Below are 23,591 nucleotides of genomic sequence, written 5' to 3'. Positions count from 1 at the left end.
ACATTGAACCACCAGATTTGTTTTACTGTCAATTTTAGAGTCTGGCGAGACGTTTGCTCCAAGAGAACAGAACGTACTGGTCGGCTGTGCCTGCCAACTTCTCACTAACCAAATCCAATATGAATCTTTTGATGAATATTTAAAAGGTGATACAAATCACTGGCAATCATGAGGAGAATCAGTTTGACAAAATTCAGGTTTTTATGATGAAAACGGACCGTTTTTACATTTTGTAAAGCATAGATTCCATCATGTAAGTTCTCGTGTGTGTGTGTGTGTGTGTGTGTGTGTGTGTGTGTGTGTGTGTGTGTGTGTGTGTGTGTGTGTGTGTGTGTGTGTGTGTGCTTCCCCATCTCCCCTTCAGTTGACTTATGGGCCATGTCAACAACAGTCATGGAGAGAGCGTCGGTGTGTTTCTCCTCCCAATATTAACACACCTCTCCTCTCTCCCTCCCTGTCCTTTAGTGGACTTAATGAACTATAAAAATGAATCATGTGATACTTAATTGACCCCTGGAGGGAAATTATCTTCTCTCTAACCCTCTCCCTCCATCTCTCCATCTCTCTCTCTCTCTCTCTCTCCCTCTCTCCCTCTCTCTCTCTCATTATGCTTTATTGGCATGAAAAGACAGTGCTGATATTGCCAAAGCAAACATACAATAACAATACAACAATAATAAGTATATCAAAGTACCTATATGTGCAATCAAATCCCTAATAGATAGGGCATTATAAGTCAAATATGGCAGTAGCTCTATGGTCTGGTGGCATGTCACTATATGTCCCTCAGGTTGTGGCAAGTGCCCAGATATTTAGCTGTCAATATGCAGCAATTTAGTTTTTCTTCTAATACATATTTGAGTTTGTCCCTTTCTAGTCTCACATAATCAGACCCAAGTCTTATGTCAGAACTCTTCCAGCGACGGAGGGTCTAAATCAGCATTTCCGGGTTTTGCTGTAGGAATAGAAATCTGATCAAATACGGTAAAATCTGATTGGCTGGGCTGTTACGGAAGTCTGGCTCTCTGCGTGCATTGCGGCATTGTTCAAAATGTACCACGCTACGAGTTGTGTCACGTGGTCCGTGGTTGGTCAATTCATATGTCTGTCACACGTTTTGTTTTGGTCTTAGGGGCGGTCCACTTTTCATGGGTCATGCACCAGGTGTAGATATCTATCTAAGGCTGGCTACTGCGAGACTAGTCCCTTTCTGATTGTCTCTCAAATTCTTGATATTTGTGTAAGATTTTGGGATTTGGGATAGAACTTCTCTCTGTCTCTCCCTCTCCTCAGTGGACCTGCTGGGCATGCCGGTGGCTTGCGAGGTGTTTGAGCAGCATGGTCTGAAGCAGAACGAGCAGCTTCTGGACATCGCCCAGCTGGTGACAAGTCTGACCAGTCTGTACCAGCGGCTGGAGCACACGCACACACACCTGGTCAACGTGCCGCTCTGCGTCGACATGTGCCTCAACTGGCTGCTCAACGTCTATGACACGTAGGTGCACCACACACGCGCACACAGGCACTAAAACCCCAGAGACACACAGCCGATAACTAGGGCTGCCACTAACGATTATTTTCATAATCGATTAATCTGTCGATTATTTCCTTGATTAATCGATTAGTTGTTTGGTCTATAAAATGTCAGAAAATGGTAGCAAATGACGATCAGCGTTTCCCAAAGTCCAAGATGACGCCCTCAAATGTCTTGTTTTGTCCACAACTCAAAGATAATATCAGTTTACTGTCATACAGGAGTAAAGAAACCAGAAAATATTCACATTTAAGAAACTGGAATCAGAGAATTCAGATCTTGTCTCTTAAAATTGTACTCAAAACGATTAATCGATTATCAAAATAGTTGTCGATTAATTTTCTGACGATCGACTAATTGATTAATTGTGGCAGCTCTACCGATAACGCACGGTCTGCAATGTCTCTGGGCCGTCGGAGAGCATCTGTGGCCCTAGTCTTTGCGGTGTGACATGCACCTTTGGCTCTAGTCTAGTCTGTCTTATCAGCGGCTTTTTCGGCCGATTTGTTGGGCCCTCGGTGAGAGAAATCACTCTGATTGACTGGTCAGCTGGTAGAGAAATCACACTGATTGGCTGGTCAGCTGGTAGAGAAATCACACTGATTGGCTGGTCAGCTGGTAGAGAAATCACACTGATTGGCTGGTCAGCTGGTAGTGAAGCGGTGCAGGAGAAGAGACGGCACATACAAAACGTTCTCATTTTTCAACTTCATCTCATCTGATAATTCCAATACACAGATATTTTCACCATGTCATGCTTTTGGGAAAGCCCCTTGAGTCTGTCGCTGTGTGATATCACCCATTTTCTCCCGATTTTTCCACCTCCGCCACTTCCTTTCTTTTTTCACAAGCAAAAGACCTGGCAACGGCTGACAACGCCAGTGCTATTTGCAACAGGAAACAAAGCAGTGTTTGCCTACCATTTTCACACCACTCTCACTCACCACGTAAACGCTTTCATAATATACTGTAGCTACTTTTAATCCAGGATATGTCTGATAAAAAGGTGCAAATGGAACTAATGTTGTCAGCCTTTGCCTGGTCTTTTGCTTGTGGAAGAAGAAAGGAAGAGGCAGTGGCAAAAAAATAAGGGGAAACCGCATCGTACAGCGACAGGCTCAAGGGGCTTTCCAGAAGGCCACGTCATTGTGAAAATATTTGTCTATTAGAATTATCGGACATATTCCCGATTAAAAGTAGGGATGGGGCCGATTCGATCCAATATCGGTATCGGGTGCCGATATTGGCACTAATTCACGGATCGGATCGGTTCGGAATCCGATTTTCTTTTCTTTTTTGCAATTCCAGCACTGGCCGTAATTTGCCCATGTATAATAGTATCCTTCTTTGCCTTGTATATTTTCTTAATTTTGTCTGCTTTTTGCAAGGTATATTTAAAAAAAAAATCTTTAATTGGCCAAATCTTTGCCTATACTGTATATTCAAGAAAAATATTGGTATCGGCATAATATCGGTATCGGTAGATATCCAAATTCAGGTATCGGAATCGGATCGGACGTGAAAAAAGTGGATCGGTGCATCCCTAATTAAAAGTAGCTACAGCATATTATGAAACCGTTTCAGTGGTGAGCGAGAGTGGTGTGAAAATGGTAGGCATATGCTGCTTTGTTTCATGTATCTGGTTTATGTATCTGCAGTCCTATGGTCTCACGCAGGCGCAGAACGTACGTGCTAGTTGACTGTCGGCTGTAGTCTTTGCAGTGTGTTCGAGTGCAACTTTTTTGCCCAGACACAGGCCGTGAGGCCTTCATTGCCAAAATCCTTTCAAGTTGAGTTGGTGTGTTAAAGCCTTAAAGGATGGCTTTACCGATTATCAACCCGCTTTGTATCATTATAATCTTGGTAATATAAGCACATGGGCACATTCTCTCTGTTTTCCTCATGGGGAAGAATCCTCCTGCAGAAACTCCGCCCCCGCCAGCTGCAAGTCATTAAGGCTTGTTAAGGCTCTCAATAGCCACTTCTTAACATGCAGTGGAATCCGTATTATAACCTGCTCCTAGCCGGTTGGCCTGCATGTTAAACAACAATTAGCCGGCCTACGCGCACTCCCGTGAGTCCGTATCTTATTCACCTCGGCCGCCGGTGTAAGATCCGCTTCCACGCAAGCGCAGCTGCTGTTAAACAGTGGCAGGTCATTATCCGCAGATCCGTCTGAGTGGGCGGGTGTGGCTCTTCGTGACGTTGCTAGCGAGTAGGCGTGAAGTGCTGCAGCTATGCAGGCAGCCAGGTCCAGTGCATCAGGAGGGACGCTTACTGCTGCGCTGCTTGCTTGCTCCCATGTCAGAAAAAGCCTAACTTTTGTGGGGAGAAATACATTGAAAACTAGTCAGATATGACTTGAATGCCACTTGTAAAATAAATCACCCACAGTGATTGACGACGGGCCGACCACTATTTTGACTGGGCGGCTTTATGTAGCCTAACGAAGGCGGATTTTTTGGCACATTGCCACCCCTCGTGGTCGGAATGGACTCCGTTAAAACGGCATGTTTTTGAAGTCTCCAGATTTGTCACTAACGTTAGTCTCTTCTGAGAAGTTTGCTCGAGTTGGATGCAGCCAATTCTATTGTGTGAGGCAACCATTTGAGGCAGGCAGTGTTGTGTGACTGTGCGTCCACACTGCGGAGAGGATAGGAGCTGACGGACTGATAGCCTATATCGAGACATATAGGCCTAGCCTAACTTTTGTGGGGAGAAATCAATTTAAAACTAGTCAGATATGACTTGAATGCCACTTAATAAATAAATAAATAAATCACCCACAGTGATTGACGACGGTGCGACCACTATTTTGACTGCCTCATTTTTGGCACAATGCCAGGAATGGACCCTCTGTTAAAAAGCATGTTTTTGAATGGAGTTTGGTTACAAATTCGCTAAAGCTGTTTCCTATCACATTTCTTGTTATCGATACATGCTACCGCCCCCCCCCCCCCCGCCCACTGGCAGAAAAAACGGCTCATATCCAGTTGTTTCTAAACAAAGACCCCTCATGTTTAAAAAGGTAAAACCTGAAAATATCCTGCTCTCTCTAGCCTGACATGATCCAGACTTCATGTTTAAAAGGCACTAATGTGATTATTCATGGAAGTGTGCATACTTAAAAAAGAAACAATAAGACCCGCCCTCGGAGCCGATTCCGTGTCTCGAGCAGAACTTCCGTAATTCCGTTGTGACGTAAAACGTGTCACAACGGAGCGTTCTGCCAGAGGAGGAAATGAGAGCTCTCCATGAGGAAAACACAGAGAGAGAAGGTAAACATTGCCCATGTGCTTATATTACCGAGATTAGAATGATACAAAGTGGGTTGATAATCAGTAAAGCCATCCTTTAACAGGGATACTTGGGTATAGGGATACTGAAAATGTTCAGAGAGATGTAACCAATGGGGTGGGGGAGTTTAACATTTAAAAATCCCCTCCCGACATGTTTTAAGATGTATATAAAGTACTACTCTTTCTCCCTCATAAAAAAATCCAGAATACATCTAAATGTGCAAATATCCTTCATTTCAAAAGTTTAACTGCTGGACTTAAGTGGGTTCCTACTTCAGTGTAAAGTCCATTCTCATTGTATGCACACTGGAGGCTTCAAGTTTCTCCATTACACATTTGTAAGCAAAAAATTGGACAGGGATTGGCTTCCAAACGGGTTTGTGATGTCACAAATCATGCTCGTAGGCCCACCTCGTAAAATGGCATTTTCACTGAGCACAGAGAAACGTTCCACTTTCAGCAGATGAATGCGAAAACAGCCTTCTATTGTCAAACTCCGCACAGACATCAAAACATATTTGAGTGGAGGGGGACTTTAACATGTTGTTATGTTGTTTTCTAGTGGTCGCACTGGAAAGATCCGGACTCTGTCCTTCAAAACTGGAATCATCTCGCTTTGCAAGGCCCATCTGGAGGACAAGTACAGATGTAAGTCACACACACACACACACACACACACACACACACACACACACACACACACACACACACACACACACACACACACACACACACACACACACACACACGGCATCTGTACAAATATGAGGGCTTTTTGTGGAGGTATTATTTTGCAGTAGTTTATTGGAATGTCTGGAATCACCCCTGTAATCCGTCTCTGTTAATAAAAATACCCCCAAAAAACTCTCCTCTTTCCTCCTCCTCTGTCACTCTCTCTCCCTCTCTCCCCCCTCCCGCCCTCCCTGCAGTCTTGTTCCGGCAGGTTGCCAGTGCCACGGGCTTCTGTGACCAGCGTCGCCTGGGCCTCCTCCTCCACGACTCCATCCAGATCCCCCGCCAGCTCGGGGAGGTCGCCTCATTCGGCGGCTCCAACATCGAGCCCTCTGTCCGCAGCTGCTTCCAGTTTGTACGTGACACCACCTCTCCCACATGCACACACACGCGCGCACGCACACACGCACACACACACAATCCCCCCCCCGGTTCCTCCGATACATAGTCGTCAGCCGCTTCTTTTCACCTGACAACTGGCGGCGGCGTAGCGTGTGGGAGGATCGCGTGTATACTTTTTGCAACCCAGTTGAGGTGAAACCACGGCCGCATGACGCGACGGGAAGAAGCGCTGCGGCGCTCTGCTAGCTTAGCAAGATCGCAAAACCCTCATATAAAAAGTTTTTTATTAACCGAATCTTTGCCCTAACTGCATGATTAAACCTTCAGAAAACTTCATGCCAATTATAACTTCAAACAGATTATTTGTTCGCCTTTTTGTGATCATCCATTACAAATGTTTTATGCCCTTCTACTGCAGACTGCCTGCAATCCCAAAGCCAGCTTCCACTCCAAAATACACGGTCAAACTAGCCGCCGTGTTATTTTGCAGTGCGTTGAAACAGTCAATTGTCAAACTCCATGAATTGGGCGATTTTCCTATCATTTTGGGTGGGGACTTTAACCAGGTGATGGACCCTATGTTATACCGCAAACCTCCACCCACACGGCGTCTGAGGACAACAAACGCACTGAGAGACATGTGCGAGGGGCTGGGTATCTTTGACATTTGGCGAATACTTAATCCGACAGTAAACGACTATACATTTTATTCACACCCCCACAATGTGTTCTCGAGGATTGATTATTTTTCCTGTCACATGCCATTGTCCCATCTACTCTCTCATGCCACATAGGAAGCAATCTTTTATCAGATCATGCTCACATTACTTTATCAGTCATCCCGCTCAGCAAAAGTAATACAACACCTACTGTAGGTGGAGACTCAATTCTAGCTTACTTGCAATCCAGACTTGGGTTAAACTGTTTTGAATGTGTACAATAAGCACCCCCGTTTTGTGTGTGTGTGTTTGTGTACTTTAAATATGTATCCCTAACATATCTATATACAGATTATGCCTACCCCACACTACAGGATAATTTGCAAGATTATGGCCAAGATTCCCCCCTCCCGATTTTCTCGGGGGTGCTCCCGATTTGAAGCGCGTCGGGCAGATAATCTTCCCAAATGATCCTGTAGTGTGTGGGGTTCAAAGATTCACAATCGGGAAGACTGCCTCTTCCCGATTGTGAATCGGGCATATCTAACATGTTAGATATTTACAACCCGACAGGCGATTGCATCTTGAGCAGAGAGCCAGTAGTAGCTGCGTTTCCATTACAGTTTTTCGCAAAATAATCTGGTCCGCGTCCGCTCGCAGCCCCGCACAGAAACAAAGAAGGAGGAAATTGTCATCGAGGTGAAATACCCGTGCGTCTTTGAACGGGACGGAAAACTAAATGCTATACTGCAAAGCATGTAGCCTACAACAAGCGCTTAGGTCTCAGCTTCCCGCATCGGCGAGTGTCCGCACGGAAAAGTGAGTCAAATCAGCAGACGCGCCCCTCCACAAGACACCTGTGCAGACGGTTTTCGCCTGGCCGTGCACAGTAGGCCTACACCCCGAATGGACGCGGCTGTCCGCGCAAATATTAGTTAAACAAATCCTTTCAGTGCAAATGCATTATAAAAACAAAAAATAAAATTTGTTTAGAAAACGAAATGACACTACTACACCCGGTGCGCACACTGAATAGGCATTTTAAAAGTTAACGTTGAGCCCTGTTTCCAAGGTGAATCTTCTGCATAATCTTCTAGTGTGTGGGGTTGCGTTTGAACAGACGCGATTGTGTGTGTGTCCCAAGATTGAAATGTTAAAAAATCGGCTCTCTCTGTCCTGTAGTGTGTGGGCTCTCAAGATTTTTATAATCTTCAAGGATTTGAAAATCCTGTAGTGTGGGGTAGGCATTACTTGCCGCTCTGTTTTCTCTGTTTGTCTTGTCCATTTATTTGTGACAGTGTGGATGGCTAAACTGTTTGTGGAAGAAATAATAAAAAGTTTGATCATAAAAAATACAGTCGATTGGCGCAAAATGCAGCATCATGTTATGGTCATTGACTTGTTATTTTTCTCAGATCACCATCACCGTTTAAAAGTTGTAATTGCATTGCTTTCATAGTAACGTTAAATTGCTGCGTGGGTGACACTGCAGCCCCCAATATACTACTACTAGAGATGATTAATTTTATAAGCCAAGAAAAAGCAATGTTAATATCTGTTTTACTACCTAAATAATGTCATATTATATACACAAAGTGATATATATATCAGCGTAATTAATGTGTCATTTTATGCATAAAGTGTATATATTGGCTCTGCTGCATAACGGGCGATCTTCATTCGGCTTCGGTGCGAGCGAGCGGAAGTGTGGTGGTGTATGAAGTGTGGTGGTGTATGAAGTGTGGTGGTGTATGAAGTGTGGTGGTGTATGAAGTGGTGGTGTATGAAGTGTGGTGGTGTATGAAGTGTGGTGGTGTATGAAGTGTGGTGGTGTATGAAGTGTGGTGGTGTATGAAGTGGTGGTGTATGAAGTGTGGTGGTGTATGAAGTGTGGTGGTGTATGAAGTGTGGTGGTGTATGAAGTGTGGTGGTGTATGGTGGTGTATGAAGTGTGGTGGTGTATGAAGTGTGGTGGTGTATGGTGGTGTATGAAGTGTGGTGGTGTATGAAGTGTGGTGGTGTATGAAGTGTGGTGGTGTATGAAGTGTGGGGGTGTATGAAGTGTGGTGGTGTATGAAGTGTGGTGGTGTATGAAGTGTGGTGGTGTATGAAGTGTGGGGGTGTATGAAGTGTGGTGGTGTATGAAGTGTGGTGGTGTATGAAGTGTGGTGGTGTATGAAGTGTGGTGGTGTATGAAGTGTGGGGGTGTATGAAGTGTGGTGGTGTATGAAGTGTGGTGTATGAAGTGTGGTGGTGTATGAAGTGTGGTGGTGTATGAAGTGTGGTGGTGTATGAAGTGTGGTGGTGTATGAAGTGTGGTGGTGTATGAAGTGTGGTGGTGTATGAAGTGTGGTGGTGTATGAAGTGTGGTGGTGTATGAAGTGTGGTGGTGTATGAAGTGTGGTGGTGTATGAAGTGTGGTGGTGTATGAAGTGTGGTGGTGTATGAAGTGTGGTGGTGTATGAAGTGTGGTGGTGTATGAAGTGTGGTGGTGTATGGGGCGTTGTTTCACCTAAACTGGGTTGCAAAAAGTATACAAGCGGGAGGATGGCACTATTCCTCCCAGTCCCCCTCCCCCCTTCAAACAGGCACCCCGACCAACCAGTGGAGGCACTAGTGCAACGACCGGGGCACATCCTTGTAATCTGGCTTCCCACCCGCAGACACGGCCAATTGTGCCTGTATGGACGCCCGACCAAGCCGGAGGTAGCACGCGGGGTCAAACCTGCGACCCTCGTGTTGGTAGGAAGTGGTAGTTGGTAGTCCGCTGCACTACCTGGATGCCCTGGAGAGGGGGCTTTTTCAGTGTTAATGTTAAGTTTGGCCGACGGTTTGATTTTAAACAGGTTTACAGACAGTATTAATGGATATAGATGCTATTAATAGGAGCAGGGCAGTCAGTGCTGCAACATGCACCGCCTAAAGCCTTGTAGAAGGCCATGAATTCCCACAGTCCCTCTGAGCATCCTGGTGTTGGCTTACGTCGAGCCAAATCAAATTTATTTATAGAGTGCAATATACAGAAAGGACAAAAACATCGATAAAACCAAGGATAATAAAAACAAGTGAACGTGTGCATCACAGGCTCTGGAAAATGCAGCTGAGAGATTGCGTAGGTGTGTGGGCGTGTGTGTATGGAAACACCAGACAGCAGCAGCAGTAGTAAGTGAATGACAGAATGCCGGGAATCAAACCAATGATCTCCGACAGCTGTGCAGTTAAGCGTTCCCTTTCTGTCTTCAGCATTGATGACGGCAACGCTTGGACCGCAAAACAGGCAGCGCCAAATCCAGCGCGCCCTTCAGTTTCCTCTGCCCCGGCTTTTCCCAGGATCCCACTAATTGTAATCTCGCTGGATTATCCTTTGTTCTCCAAAACATAATCCGGCATTTTCGCCTTCAAAGTCCATGCTTTGATGAACTCGCCAACGTTTTCCCTTTTGTTTCCGCCCCCCCCAAACATATCCTGGAAGTCAAACCATTGTCTGGCGAGGGACAATAGCAGTGACCCACCCGGGGTGGGTCACTGCGGGCGCAGTTGTTTATCCCAGACAGGGATTTGAGAGGAACAGGGACTAGCAGCGATAATCATAGTTGGCTTTTTGATATTGGTCTCAGTCACTGTTCCAGAGTCTCAGACAGCTTTTGAAGGCTGACAAAATGACAATGACAGTCATTTCACTCCTGGCTTGGCTTGCCACTCTCATATTTCTCATCTTTTTGTGATTTCAGGGCTGGAACAAAAAATAACAACGGGGGGGGAATCTGTTGTTACCCGTTGTTATTTTTTGTTCTCGCTTAAACCGAATATTTTGTGGTCACTCAAGATTCTCTGGAAGACTTTTTGGCATGGTTCGAGCCTTAAATCTCGTTATATTTGGATTTATCGAAATGTCTATGGAGAAAATGGACACGGAACTTACTTCCGGGGCAAATTACATCACAAAGAGTTATGTGCCTGTTGAGCTCTATAAGTGGATGATCATTATAACAGATTTTTTTCTTTTTCTATATTTGTCATGCAGATTACCATCTAATTGACATTTGTATAATTATTACATGAATACAGTACATATAAAGTAATGAAATGGGCAGCTTAGCTATTTACGTAAGGGATAATGTATATTGAGGCGGTGATTACGGGGGAAATAATGACCGACAGGTGATGATTGAGCCCGACGCGCAGCGGAGGGCTTAATGATTCACCTGAAGGTCATTATTTCCCAGTAATCACCGCCTCAATATACATTATCCCGCTTAGAACACGGCCTACAACTAAATCATTCAATAATCTGACAAAAATAATTATTCAAATAGATTTTTTAATAGCGTTTTCAACGGCAAAGCGGTTTCATTCGTAATTGGCACACAAGACACCACAGCTGCAACTGGTTGGCCTAATTAGTAGTGTTTGCTGACAAAAAGCTCTTATCAACTGATTAATCCAGGTGTGGCAGAGCAGCGGTCGGTTGTCGAGAAATAATGACCGGTGAATATTGTTGATTGACCAATCAGAATCGAGTATTCGAGAGAGCCGTGTTCTAATGAATTGTATTGACTTTCAAAATACATACAGTTAGCCTAGGCCTCCACCTGTTTCAAACACAGCAGTCTGGTCTCACATGCACCAAGTGTCGCTGCTTTATCTCGTTGGCTCATTTTTGGCAGTTTGTAAGTGAAAAAATAATAGAATTAGTGTAGTTTTAAACATCTTTTCCCATGTATGACAAGACCCAAAGTTACCACTGTAAGCGGACTCCTGATTACTATAAGCAAATTATTCAAGCAGCATGTGTAGGAATGATTCTGTAGCAAGCTTTTTGATCTATATAAGCAGTAAATTCCCTGTAAATTTACTAAATTTTCCAGTAAATTTTCCAGTAAATTCCCTGCCTAGTCCTACCAACACGAAGGTCACAGATTCGAGCCTCCTGCATCCATACAGGCATGATTGGCTGTCTCTGCAGGTGGGAAGCTGGATTAAGGGTATGTGTCCTGGTCGCTGCACTAGTGCCTCCTTTGGTGGGTCGGGGTGCCTGTTCAGGGGGGAGGGGACCTGGGCGGACTAGCGTGATCCTCCTACGCGATACATCCTCCTGGTGAAACTCCTCGCTGTGACTCTGTCAAAAAAAAACTTATATATACTCATATATAAATAAAAAAAGATTATCTTCCCAATGTGTCACCAGTCATATTCTTAGAGAGAGCGGGTGTGACTTTTTGGAACTAGTGGATGTTTTATTTTTAAACCGTGCTTCCTGTAACTCTGTAACTCTTTCCCAGGCCAACAACAAGCCAGAGCTGGAGGCGGCCGTGTTCCTCGACTGGATGCGTCTGGAGCCTCAGTCCATGGTGTGGCTGCCCGTCCTGCACCGTGTGGCCGCCGCAGAGACTGCCAAGCACCAGGCCAAGTGCAACATCTGCAAGGAGTGTCCCATCATAGGCTTCAGGTAGGCTCACACTGACTTTTTACCAGTCCACCTTTAGAGTACAAATCCATGCTGGTATAAAATTTTTTTTTTTTTTTACGGATTTGGCCCCAGTTATCTCCCAAATTGTACTTAGCCGGCACGCACGTGTAAAGTTAGCAGCTCTGCAGAGGCAGACAGCAGTGCGCTCTCTCTGTCACCAAGCCATCATGATTTCCTCCACTTCAGTCTGAATATCAGGTTAGGATGTTTTCTCTTTACCTGACATTTATTCAGAGAATGGGGTTAATTTCCCTCGTTTGAGCGTTTGACTGGTGTCTAGCAATGTTTTAATCACGTCAATTAATTGCCCCTCCTCTTCAACATTCCTGATATTACATAACGGTTGCGGTACCTTTGGATGGAAACCCTGACAGCGAGGGCAAGCCCGTGGACACATCAATGCCAGTCTGTAAAAAGTGCTTCAACGCGACAGGTGAACGGATCCAACACATTGAACCAGGCTATTTCTCTCCGACAGGCAATCCCGACTTGTTCAAAGAGTTCAGTTCAAAGACCGGCAGTTTTAGCGAATGTGAAGTATAACATACATGCCCTCATAAGTCAAACGAGTGTGATTTATTGTGTGATAAGCGAACTTGTTTCACCATCTGAGTTTAATGAGGCAATTAAGGCAATGGATATGTGCTGCCTAGTATGAGCATAGACAGGATTAATCTATTATTTATTCAGGAGTGCTGCTGCTGGTCCATTTTTGTTTTGTTCTGTTTGGTTTTGTCTTTGTTCTTTTTTGGGTCATGAATCCTAAAAGCTATATGTTTGTTTTATCTGTCTATAGTTGTTGTGTGTTGTTCCCAGAGCTCAGGAATCTAAAAAGCTATCCATATGGTTTTCTTTAACTTGAATAAAGAGGATGGAGATTATGAACAAAAATGTTGCCTTGATGGTGGAAACATAAATTGCAGGCAATATGAACCTGAACAACTTAACTATTTAAATACTGAGACCAAGTTCTCCTTGATACACCTAAATATTAGAAGCCTATCTAAACATTATGATGATCTAGTTTCTTTACTTTCTTCTACTTGCAAATTTGATATCATTGGATGCAGTGAAACTTGGTTAAATGACAAGTCATACATTGATATTTTGAATTTAAAGGGTTACAAGTTATTCCACAAAAACAGAAACGGTAAATTAGGTGGAGGAGTGTGCCTTTATGTGAACTCCAGTCTCCAAGCCAATGTTAGTGCCAATGTTAATCTTGATGATCCTTCCGATTCCCTATTTATCGATATTGATCTTCAAAAGGGTAAAAAACTTACAGTTGGAATAATCTATCAACCCCCTGACTCAAATCTGGTCGATTTCAGGGATAAACTAGAAGAAACATTATACTCTATAAATAAGAAAAATAATAACTGCATTTTTATTGGAGATTTTAACATCGATATCTCCAAGGAAGATGCAATTAAAAATGATTTCATAAATACATTACATTCTTTTTCGTTTTTTCCAACGATAAACACCTATACAAGAGTAACATCATCGTCCAAGTCCATCATAGATAATATTGTCACTAACATTCGTAACACTACATTGGAATCTGGAGTGGTTCTGACAGACATAACTGATCACTTTCCTATTGTACTGTTTCTTAATCTCACTTGTGTACTAGCTCCCCCTCTCTATAAGAAACCAACAAAAGTGTTAAATAACAGAACTCTGAGCCAGCTTTGTGACAACTTGAAGACAAAGTCATGGAATAATGTTTTCATTGCTCCTGATCCAGACACTGCTTATGACAGCCTGATCAGCGAATTATCTGATTCTATTTGTAACTCAATCCCTGAAAAGACTGTCGTATGCAGAGCTGAAGATCAAAACCCTTGGCTCTCTAAGGGGATATTAACCTCCATAAAACAGAAAAACAAACTTTATAAACGGTATATAAAAAATCCGAGCCTTATTAATAAAAATAAATATAATGTCTTCAGGAATAAGCTCACCCATATAATAAGGAAAAGCAAATGTGTCCATTTTGCTGAACAGCTAAGGACAGCACAGGGTGACACCAAGAGGACATGGTCTGTCCTGAATAAGGTCCTGAATAGGGACAAAAAACCACCAGTTCTCCCAGGTCATGTCAACTTGTCCGAACTTTCCAATCAATTTAACTCTTATTTTGTCTCTGTAGGCGAAGACCTGGCCAATAAAATCTCTCCTGTTCAAGGTATCTCTTACAACCAGTATCTTACAGGAGACTATCCTAACTCATTTTTTATGGAACCTACTGACTGCGATGAAGTATATGAAGCCATCATGAATCTGAACAACTCTCGTACAGCTGGTGTGGACGGAATCTGCAGTAAAATCTTGATTGCCGTAGCTGCTATTATAGCAAAACCACTTGCATACTGCATAAATTTATCTTTACTTTCTGGTGTTGTGCCTAGGATGACCAAAATTGCAAGAGTAATACCAATTTTCAAATCTGGGGATAAAAATAGTATTAGCAATTATCGCCCAATATCAGTCTTGCCTGTTATTTCTAAAATTTATGAGAGAGTTGTGTTTAAAAGACTGAGCAAATATTTTGATAAGCTTAATATTCTTACATCCTCTCAGTATGGTTTCAGGAAAAAGAATACAACTTGTATGGCAATATTAGACCTTATAGAAAAAATAAATGATGCTGTTGATCGGGGGAACTGTGGGGTGGGTGTATTTCTGGACCTCTCAAAGGCTTTCGACACCATTGATTTTGACATTTTGTTGGGGAAGTTGCACCATTATGGGATTAGAGGACTGACTCTTGAATGGTTTCGTGATTATTTGCATTGTAGATACCAGTATGTTGACATACATGATTTCCATTCTCAAAAAATGAATGTTAAATATGGGGTCCCCCAAGGTTCACTTTTGGGGCCTTTGCTCTTTATTCTTTACATCAATGATTTTGTCAACTCCTCTAAATTATTGCATAAAGTGATATTTGCTGATGACACAAACTTATTCCTGTCCCATCATGATTCACATGAGCTTCAAGATCTACTCAATGTTGAACTCAAACAAGTGGATACTTGGTTCAAATGTAATAAATTGTCGTTGAATATCAGCAAAACCAATTTCATTATATTCCACTCTAACAAAAAATCAGTGGATCATATCCACCTCAATATAGATGGAAGGGAGTTGACAAGAGTAGGATCAACAAAATTCTTGGGGGTCCTCATTGACGAGTCAATCAACTTCAAATGTCATATTGATCATCTGTTAACAAAACTGTCTAAATATGTTGGTCTATTTTTCAAACTCCGTCATTTTCTTCCTTTATCTACTCTCCTGATCTTGTACAAAACCCTGTTTGAGCCACACATTAATTACTGTAACATCATATGGTGTAACACATTCCCCAGCTATCTGAAGAAACTAGAAAGCTTACAAAAGAAAATAATACGTGCCGTATCCTGGTCAGATTTCAACGCACCCACATGTTCCCTCTTCCATAGCTATAATCTTTTGAGGCTTGCTGAGTTTAATATTCACCAAAACGCAATCATAATGTACCAAGTTGTCCATAACCTAAATCCAAGACTCTCCAAGCTCATCCCAGTCAACCGCCCCGCTCATTCCTTTAACACCAGAAATACACATCTTATTTATGGTAAGAAAAGACGACTGAAATGCACCAGTTTAAGTATAACCAATAGAGGGCCGCGGATCTGGAATGGGCTTGATGAGAGCTTGAAAACAGCTCCATCCATCTCTGTTTTCAAGAAAAAAATGAAAGAACAACTGCTTAACCTGTATGTATAGTAATATAGTATATTATGATACATAGTATATATAATATATAATGTATATGATATATAGCATGGTATATGGTATTGATATGTATTATAAGTATACTTATACTTATCCATTGATCTGGGATTGTTTTGTTTGTTTTGTTTGTTACCTGTCCTGCTGTGTAATTGTTGTTTTGTTATACTGTACGCAGTAACCTGTATTTAAGTTGTTCTTTAAGTCATTGCTCAGGCTCCTGCCATAAGCTTTAAGTAGCTTCTTTGGAGACCTGGCACTCCACACATTTGTAGCTTGATGTTTATCTACATGTCAATTGTTTGTGTGTGTGGGGGGCGAAATAAATCTGAAATCTGAAATCTGAGGATGAACAGTCATGACGGTGTATATAAAGTAACTATCAAATAGATCATAAACTCAAGTAGCCTGCCTATAGGGGACATCAGACCACTGCATACCATGCAAAAGCCCCAATAACACCATGGCCCTGACTCAAATATGTACTAAATAATTAAATCAAGGTCATAGTGTCATTAAAGCCCTTACATGGCATGCAGCAATCCGATGTCCCCCATACTAACATTTACAATAATCCAATGATTAATGTTATAGTAATTTATTGTCAAAAACACACCTACATCTATGAAAAAAATTACACCACATAATAAACCACCACCATAGCATATATTTCAATAGCCTATTTATTGTGCATGCAAATAATAAACATAATGACATTCATGTTGTTTCATTCAAGATGTTACTATCCCTTGTGCCAAAATCTGAGGTAAAACACATTTAGAAGCCCAGGATTAGGGATGCACGATATTGAATTTTTGATTCCGATACCGATATCGATAACTTCTTGCTCCTCAAGGCCGATACCGATACGATAACCGATAATATATATATTTTTTTTTATACATATTTTTTCCTGTAGTTTTTGTTTTGACCTAACCAGATGTATAAATGACATGAGCATTACTACTATGAACAAAACAATGCCAAGAGAACAGTTTTGACTCTTCAAATAAAGTGAATATTTATTTTTCAAAATAAATATAATAATCTGAGTCAACTGCAATATGTCAAATTGTCAATGGCAATGTGTTTCCTTGAACAATAAATTAAGAATACCAACAACTATTTGTGTGTGTGTGTGTGTGTGTGTGTGTAGGTGTAGGTGTGTGTGTGTGTGTGTGTGTGTGTGTGTGTGTGTGTGTGTGTGTGTGTGTGTGTGTGTGTGTGTGTGTGTGTAACATGTAAACATTTTTGAATAGTAAGGCTCATCACTCTGTGGTACAAAAATAAAGGCCTATAGAACGGTTGCAATTAGCAATTCTTAATAAGCCAAGGATTCAAATTAAATACTGACAGGACAGTCAGACCTGTCATGTAAACAAAACAAATTGAAAAAGTGCATTGACTGCATTCCTTTCCTATTTCCTTACAGTAACAAAAAGCAAAGCTACTGAAACAAGTTAAACATTTCTGTAACAAACTGAAAGTGCATTCCTCACAGTATAACAGTCATTTTACAGAACAAAGGATTGTAATCCATAATATGACAGTGGACCCATTTTACCTAAGGCATGAGGTTTTAACGGTTCTATTTTTTCTCAATTGAGAGAGAGAGAGAGACAGCGAGAGAGAGAGAGAGAGACAGAGAGGGGGAGGGGGGGGGGGGGGGGGTTGGCCCCGCATCGCTACTCTTTTTCGACTACTTCTACTTGTTTTAACTCTGGGTGGATCAGTGGGAGATTTTTTTTTATGAAGAGGAGCTTCTCTGCCTTATCGCATAGCAGTCGGTTTCTTTTCTCCGTCATCACGTTTCCAGCGGCAGAAAACAAGCGTTCAGTAGAGTCAACACTGGTGCATGGTGCTGACAGATATTTACGAGCAAGCTGAGACAGTCGCTCGTAACGGGACTGGTTGCTCCTCCAGTATTCAAGTGGGCAACGGTTCAACTGAAGGGTGGGCTCCAACAGATAGGACCGGAGTTAACAATAAAAACATCTTTATTTTTTCAAACGCCTTGTCGATAGGTACAGTCCCCGCCGGTTCCTTCCTAGGCTTCTCAGCTTCTTGAGCCGCTTTCGCTTCCTCGTATGCGTTTAACACACCATCGTAGCGATGGCGATGTTTCAGGTGACTTATTAAGTTGGATGTGTTGTAGCTCGATGCCTTTTTCCCTCCTCGTGGAACTTCTGACTTGCATTTATTGCAAATGGCAAGCGAAGCGCTTTCCTCAGAAACTTTAAAAAAGTCCCAAACTACCGACGCCATGTTCGTTGTATCCCTCCTACCATGCTCTGTGGCTCAGCCAGCGTGCACTGCTGTTGTTCTGGGACGTTCAGGCCATTACGTCATCACGCTGGAGAGAGGGAGCGCTGGATTTGTGGAAAAACAACCCCTTCCTAAACCACACACAATCACTGATACCATTGTACTGGTAAAACGGGAGGGGCCTACAAAAAAACAAACGCCCTCATCCCAATCCACCCACACCGCAGTTGTTTGACCAAAAAAAAAATATTATATATTATCGGAGCTATTAATAATGTTATCGGATTTATCTGAATGACGTCATAATTGTTGATATCGGGTCCGATACGTATCTGTCCGATAACTATCGTGCATCCCTACCCAGGATTATTAGCCCAAATACAGCACATTACAGTTGATGTGCAATGATTATGCCCTGATGCTCCATTGACACGCTGGGCCTGAGCAATTGCGTCCTTGAGGGCAGCACTCAGCACTTCATTCTTCAATGTGTCTTTCGCTTTCTGCCTACTGAGCCCAGCATTCACCGGCCAGAATGGAGCCACACAGCACACCAGCTCTCAGCCAGGAAACAGCACTGATGACATCACAATTGCTCGAGTGACATCACAGGCCATTACAATTGCTCGAGTGACATCACTGATGACATCATAATTGCTCGAGTGACATCACCGATGACATCATTGATGACATCAGACCTCAGTTGTGAAGGCAGTATAAAAGAAAGTTTCCACACTCCTGACTCAGTTTATCTACTTTCGAATCTGTGAGAACATGACGAGCATCAACACAGCCAACATCAACTTCAAGTGGGGCCCAAAGAGCCTGGAGATTCGTACTCTGGCAGTGGAGAGGCTGCTGGAGCCCTTGGTCACCCAGGTCACCACTCTGGTAAACTCTTGCAACAAAGGACCCTCTAATAAGAAGAAGAGACAGTCCAAGAAGGCTCATGTTTTGGTCGCCTCATTGGAGACTGCTACCCAGAACTTCCTGGATAAAGGAGAAATGATTGCAAAGGAAAGTCAGTTCCTTAAGGATGAGCTGATTGCTGCTGTGGAGGATGTCGGCAAGCAAGGTGATTCAATGAAGTTGGCTTCTGGAGAGTTTGCTGAAGATCCCTGCTCTTCAGTGAAGAGAGGCAACATGGTCCGTGCGGCCAGGGCCATCCTATCAGCTGTTACTCATCTTCTGGTGCTGGCGGACATGTCTGATGTCTACAAACTGCTACTGCAGCTCAAACTGGTGGAGGAAAATCTGGTGAAAGTGCATAATGCAGGAACAGAGCAGGACCTGGGGATCCAGTATAAGGCCTTGAAACAAGAGGTGGACAAGCTCAACATCATGACTGCCAAGAGACAGCAGGAGCTGAAAGAAGTCCACCACAAGGACCAAATGGCTGCTGCCCGCGGGGTCCTACAGCGGAACATCCCCATGCTGTACATGGCGTCCCGTGCTTGCCTGCAGCACCCTGATGTGGCAGCCTACAAGGCTAACCGTGACCTCATCTCCAAGCAGCTGCAGCATGCAGTCTCCGGTATCTCCAACGCCGCCCAGGCCACTGCCACCAAAGTCTCTGCCCTCAATCAGCCAGCAGGAGGAGGAGAGCTTGCCTATGCCCTCAACAATTTTGATAAACAAATCATCGTGGACCCTCTGGCCTTCAGCGAGAAGCGCTTCCGTCTGTCCCTGGAGGAGCGCCTTGAGAGCATTATCAGCAGTGCTGCCCTAATGGCCGATTCTTCTTGCACCCGTGATGACCGCAGGGAACGCATTGTGGCCGAGTGCAACTCTGTGCGCCAGGCTCTTCAGGACCTTCTGTCTGAGTATATGGGTAATGTGGGCAGGAAGGACAGGAGTGATACCTTGAACACTGCCATCGACAGGATGACAAAGAAGACCAAGGACCTGCGCAGACAGCTGCATAAAGCTGTAATGGACCACATCTCTGACTCCTTCTTGGAAACCAATGTTCCCCTCCTGGTCCTGATTGAAGCCGCCAAGAACGGCAATGAGAAAGAAGTCAAGAAGTATGCACAGGTGTTCCGTGAACATGCCAATAAGCTGATTGAGGTGGCCAACCTGGCATGTACCATCTCCAACAATGAGGAGGGAGTGAAGCTGGTACGTATGGCAGACTCCCAGCTGGAAACCCTCTGCCCCCAGGTGATTAATGCAGCATTAGCCCTTGCTGCCAAGCCCAACAGTAAGGTGGCCCAGGACAATATGGATTTGTTCAAGGAGCAGTGGGAGAAGCAGGTCCACATCCTCACCGATGCTGTTGATGAGATTACATCCATTGATGACTTCCTGTGTGTGTCTGAGAACCACATCCTGGAGGATGTGAATAAGTGTGTGATCGCTCTTCAGGAGAAGGATGTTAATGGTTTGGATCGCACTGCCGGCGTTATTCGAGGCTGTGCTGCTAGGCTGGTCTATGTGGTCACCTCAGAAATGGACGACTATGAGCCTGGAGTCTACACTGAGAAGGTCTTGGAAGCCACCAAGCTCCTCACCGAAACATTCATGCCACGGTTCACAGAGCAGGTGGAGGCTGCAGTGGAGGCGCAGAGTGCAAACCCCACGTTACCTGTGGATGAGAACGAGTTCATTGATGCTTCCCGTCTGGTGTATGATGGCATTCGCAACATTCGCAAGGCTGTCCTCATGATCAGGACTCCAGAGGAGCTGGATGACTCTGACTTTGAGACAGAGGACTTTGACGTTCGCAGTAGCACCAGCGTGCAGACAGAGGATGACCAGCTTATTGCTGGCCGGAGTGCCAGGGCTACCATGGCCCAGTTGCCCCAGGAGCAGAAGGCGAAGATTGCAGAACAGGTGGCAAGTTTCCAGGAAGAGAAGAGCAAGCTCGATGCTGAAGTATCCAAGTGGGATGACAGTGGCAATGACATCATCGTGCTGGCCAAGCAGATGTGCATGATCATGATGGAGATGACGGACTTCACCAGGGGGAAAGGACCGCTTAAGAACACGTCTGATGTCATCAGTGCCGCCAAGAAAATCGCTGAAGCGGGATCAAGAATGGACAAGCTGGGCCGCACCATCGCTGACAATTGTCCCGACTCCACCTGTAAGCAGGACCTGCTGCACTACCTCGAGCGTATCGCTCTGTACTGCCACCAGCTAAAAATCTGCAGCATGGTCAAGGCTGAGGTTCAGAACCTGGGAGGAGAGCTGGTCGTGTCTGGGGTGGACAGCGCCATGTCCCTTATCCAGGCAGCAAAGACCCTGATGAACACGGTGGTGTCCACTGTGAAGGCCTCCTACGTGGCATCCACCAAGTACCAGAAGTCCCTCAACATGCCAGCCATCTCCTGGAGGATGAAGGCCCCTGAGAAGAAGCCTCTTGTGAAGAGAGAAAAGCAGGAAGACGGCCGGAACAACATAATCAAGAGATCATCTTACAGGAAGCATGTTAATCCTGTGCAGGCCCTGAGCGAGTTCAAGGCCATGGATAGCATATAAATCCACTATTTCTCATTCAACAGAGGGCAGAGACAATATATTGGTCAATAGATTGAGCTTGACGATCCATCAGAAAGGATTTAACACATTTAAAAATTTTACTCTGTCCCTGCATATTCGGCTTGTCTGGTTGACTCTGAGCTGCTTTGTAGAGGATTCCTAAGGTATACTGTAGCAAACTCTGTCTCTCATATCAAACTAAAGGTCTGATTTTATTGCCCTATAAAATAAAAAATAAAAAATTGCTCGTGTGACATCACTGATAACATCACAATTGCTCGAGTGAGTGACATCAATGATGACATCATAATTGCTCGAGTGACATCACTGATGACATCATAATTACTTGAGTGACATCACTGATGACATCAATGATGACATCATAATTGCTCGAGTGACATCACTGATGACATCATAATTACTCGAGTGACATCACTGATGACATCACAATTGCTGGAGTGATTGATGACATCAGACCTCAGTTAGTGAAGGGAGTGGAGACAGAGGAATTCTCCATTTTGAACTTTTAAACACTTTTTTCGAGTGGATTACTTTCGAATATGTGAGAACACAGCCAACATCAACTTCAAGTGCGGCCCAAAGAGCCTGTATATTCGTGCTCTGGCAGTGGAGAGGCTGCTGGAGCCCTTGGTCACCCAGGTCACCACTCTGGTAAACTCTTGCAACAAAGGCCCCTCTAACAAGAAGAAGAGATGGTCCAAGAAGGCTCATATTTTGGTGGCCTCAGTAGAGACTGCTATGCACAATTTCCCGGATGAAGGAGAAATGATTGCAAAGGAAAGTCAGTTCCTTAAGGATGAGCTGATTGCTGCTGTGGAGGATGTCCACAAGCAAGGTGATTCAATGAAGTTGGCTTCTGGAGAGTTTGCTGAAGATCCCTGCTCTTCAGTGAAGAGAGGCACCATGGTCCGTGCGGCCAGGGCCATCCTCTCAGCTGTTACTCATCTTCTGGTGCTGGCGGACATGTCTGATGTCTACAAACTGGTACTGCAGCTCAAACTGGTGGAGGAAAATCTGGTGAAAGGGCATAATGCAGGAACAGAGCAGGACCTGGGGATCCAGTATAAGGCCTTGAAACCAGAGCTTGTCCACCACAAGCTCAACATCATGGCTTCCAAGAGACAGCAGGAGCTGAAGGATGTCCACCACAATGACCAATTGGCTGCTGCCCGCGGGGTCCTACAGCAGAACATCCCCATGCTGTACATGGCGGGCGTCCCGTGCTTGCCTGCAGCACCCTGATGTGGCAGCCTACAAGGCTATCCGTGACCTCATCTCCAAGCAGCTGCAGCATGCAGTCTCCAGTATCTCCAACGCCACCCAGGCCACTGCCACCAAAAACTGCCCTCAATCAGCCAGCAGGGGGAGGAGAGCTCACCTATGCCCTCAACAATTTTGATAAACAAATAATCTGCCCTAATGGCCGATTCTTCTTCACAACGCATTGTGGCCGAGTGCAACTCTGTGCGCCAGGCTCTTCAGGACCTTCTGTCGGAGTATATGGGCAATGCGGGCAGGAAGGACAGGAGTGATGCCTAAGAAGACCAGGGACCTGCACAGACAGCTGGGTAAAGCTGTAATGGACCACATCTCTGACTCCTTTGAAACCAATGTTCTGGTCCTGATTGATGCCACCAAGAATGGCAATGAGCAAGAAGTCAAGAAGTATGCACAGGTGTTCCGTGAACATGCCTTGTCTGGTTGACTCGGAGTTGCTTTGTAGAGTCTTCCTAAGGTATACCCATTGTAGCCCTACTCTGTATCTCTAAAAATAAAAAAATTACACCCAGGTGCTGAAGTAAGCAGTGCAGTTCATATAGTCATAGCCCTTTTCTTAGGAGCATGGTCTCAGCAGCTTTTCTGGTCCTTGAAACTTGCTTGTCACTCAACTGGAAGTGGTGTCACGCAATCATCTAGTAATATAAGATCTTCCTCGAGCAGCTGTGATTATACACAAAATCTTGACCACCCTTCAACATACCAAGTGATTACATCTTAGGTGA

The 23,591-nt window shown here is 44.2% G+C and overlaps 1 protein-coding gene and 1 pseudogene across 3 annotated transcripts in view; both read left to right on the top strand.

Annotated features, from left to right (window-relative positions):
• Nucleotides 1-23,591, top strand: part of dmd (dystrophin) — a gene marked incomplete at its 5' end in the record, with an annotated part of 540,780 nt that overhangs the window by 485,392 nt on the left and 31,797 nt on the right. For both annotated transcript variants that reach the window (XM_083633507.1, XM_083633508.1), the window contains 4 exons: nt 1,294-1,495; nt 5,396-5,481; nt 5,763-5,920; nt 11,849-12,015. In XM_083633507.1, the coding sequence (XP_083489633.1) occupies nt 1,294-1,495; nt 5,396-5,481; nt 5,763-5,920; nt 11,849-12,015 (613 nt within the window). The remainder of the gene's footprint in view (nt 1-1,293; nt 1,496-5,395; nt 5,482-5,762; nt 5,921-11,848; nt 12,016-23,591) is intronic.
• Nucleotides 18,859-21,567, top strand: LOC310773597 (catenin alpha-1 pseudogene; annotated as a pseudogene). Its single transcript has one exon. The product of its transcript is annotated as a catenin alpha-1 pseudogene (transcript).

This window comes from Poromitra crassiceps, assembly GCF_964638095.1.
Source record: "Poromitra crassiceps genome assembly, chromosome: 3".
NCBI classification, from domain to species: domain Eukaryota; kingdom Metazoa; phylum Chordata; class Actinopteri; order Beryciformes; family Melamphaidae; genus Poromitra; species Poromitra crassiceps.
Note: the sequence above shows the minus strand (reverse complement) of the source record. Positions and strands in the feature narration are given on the sequence as shown.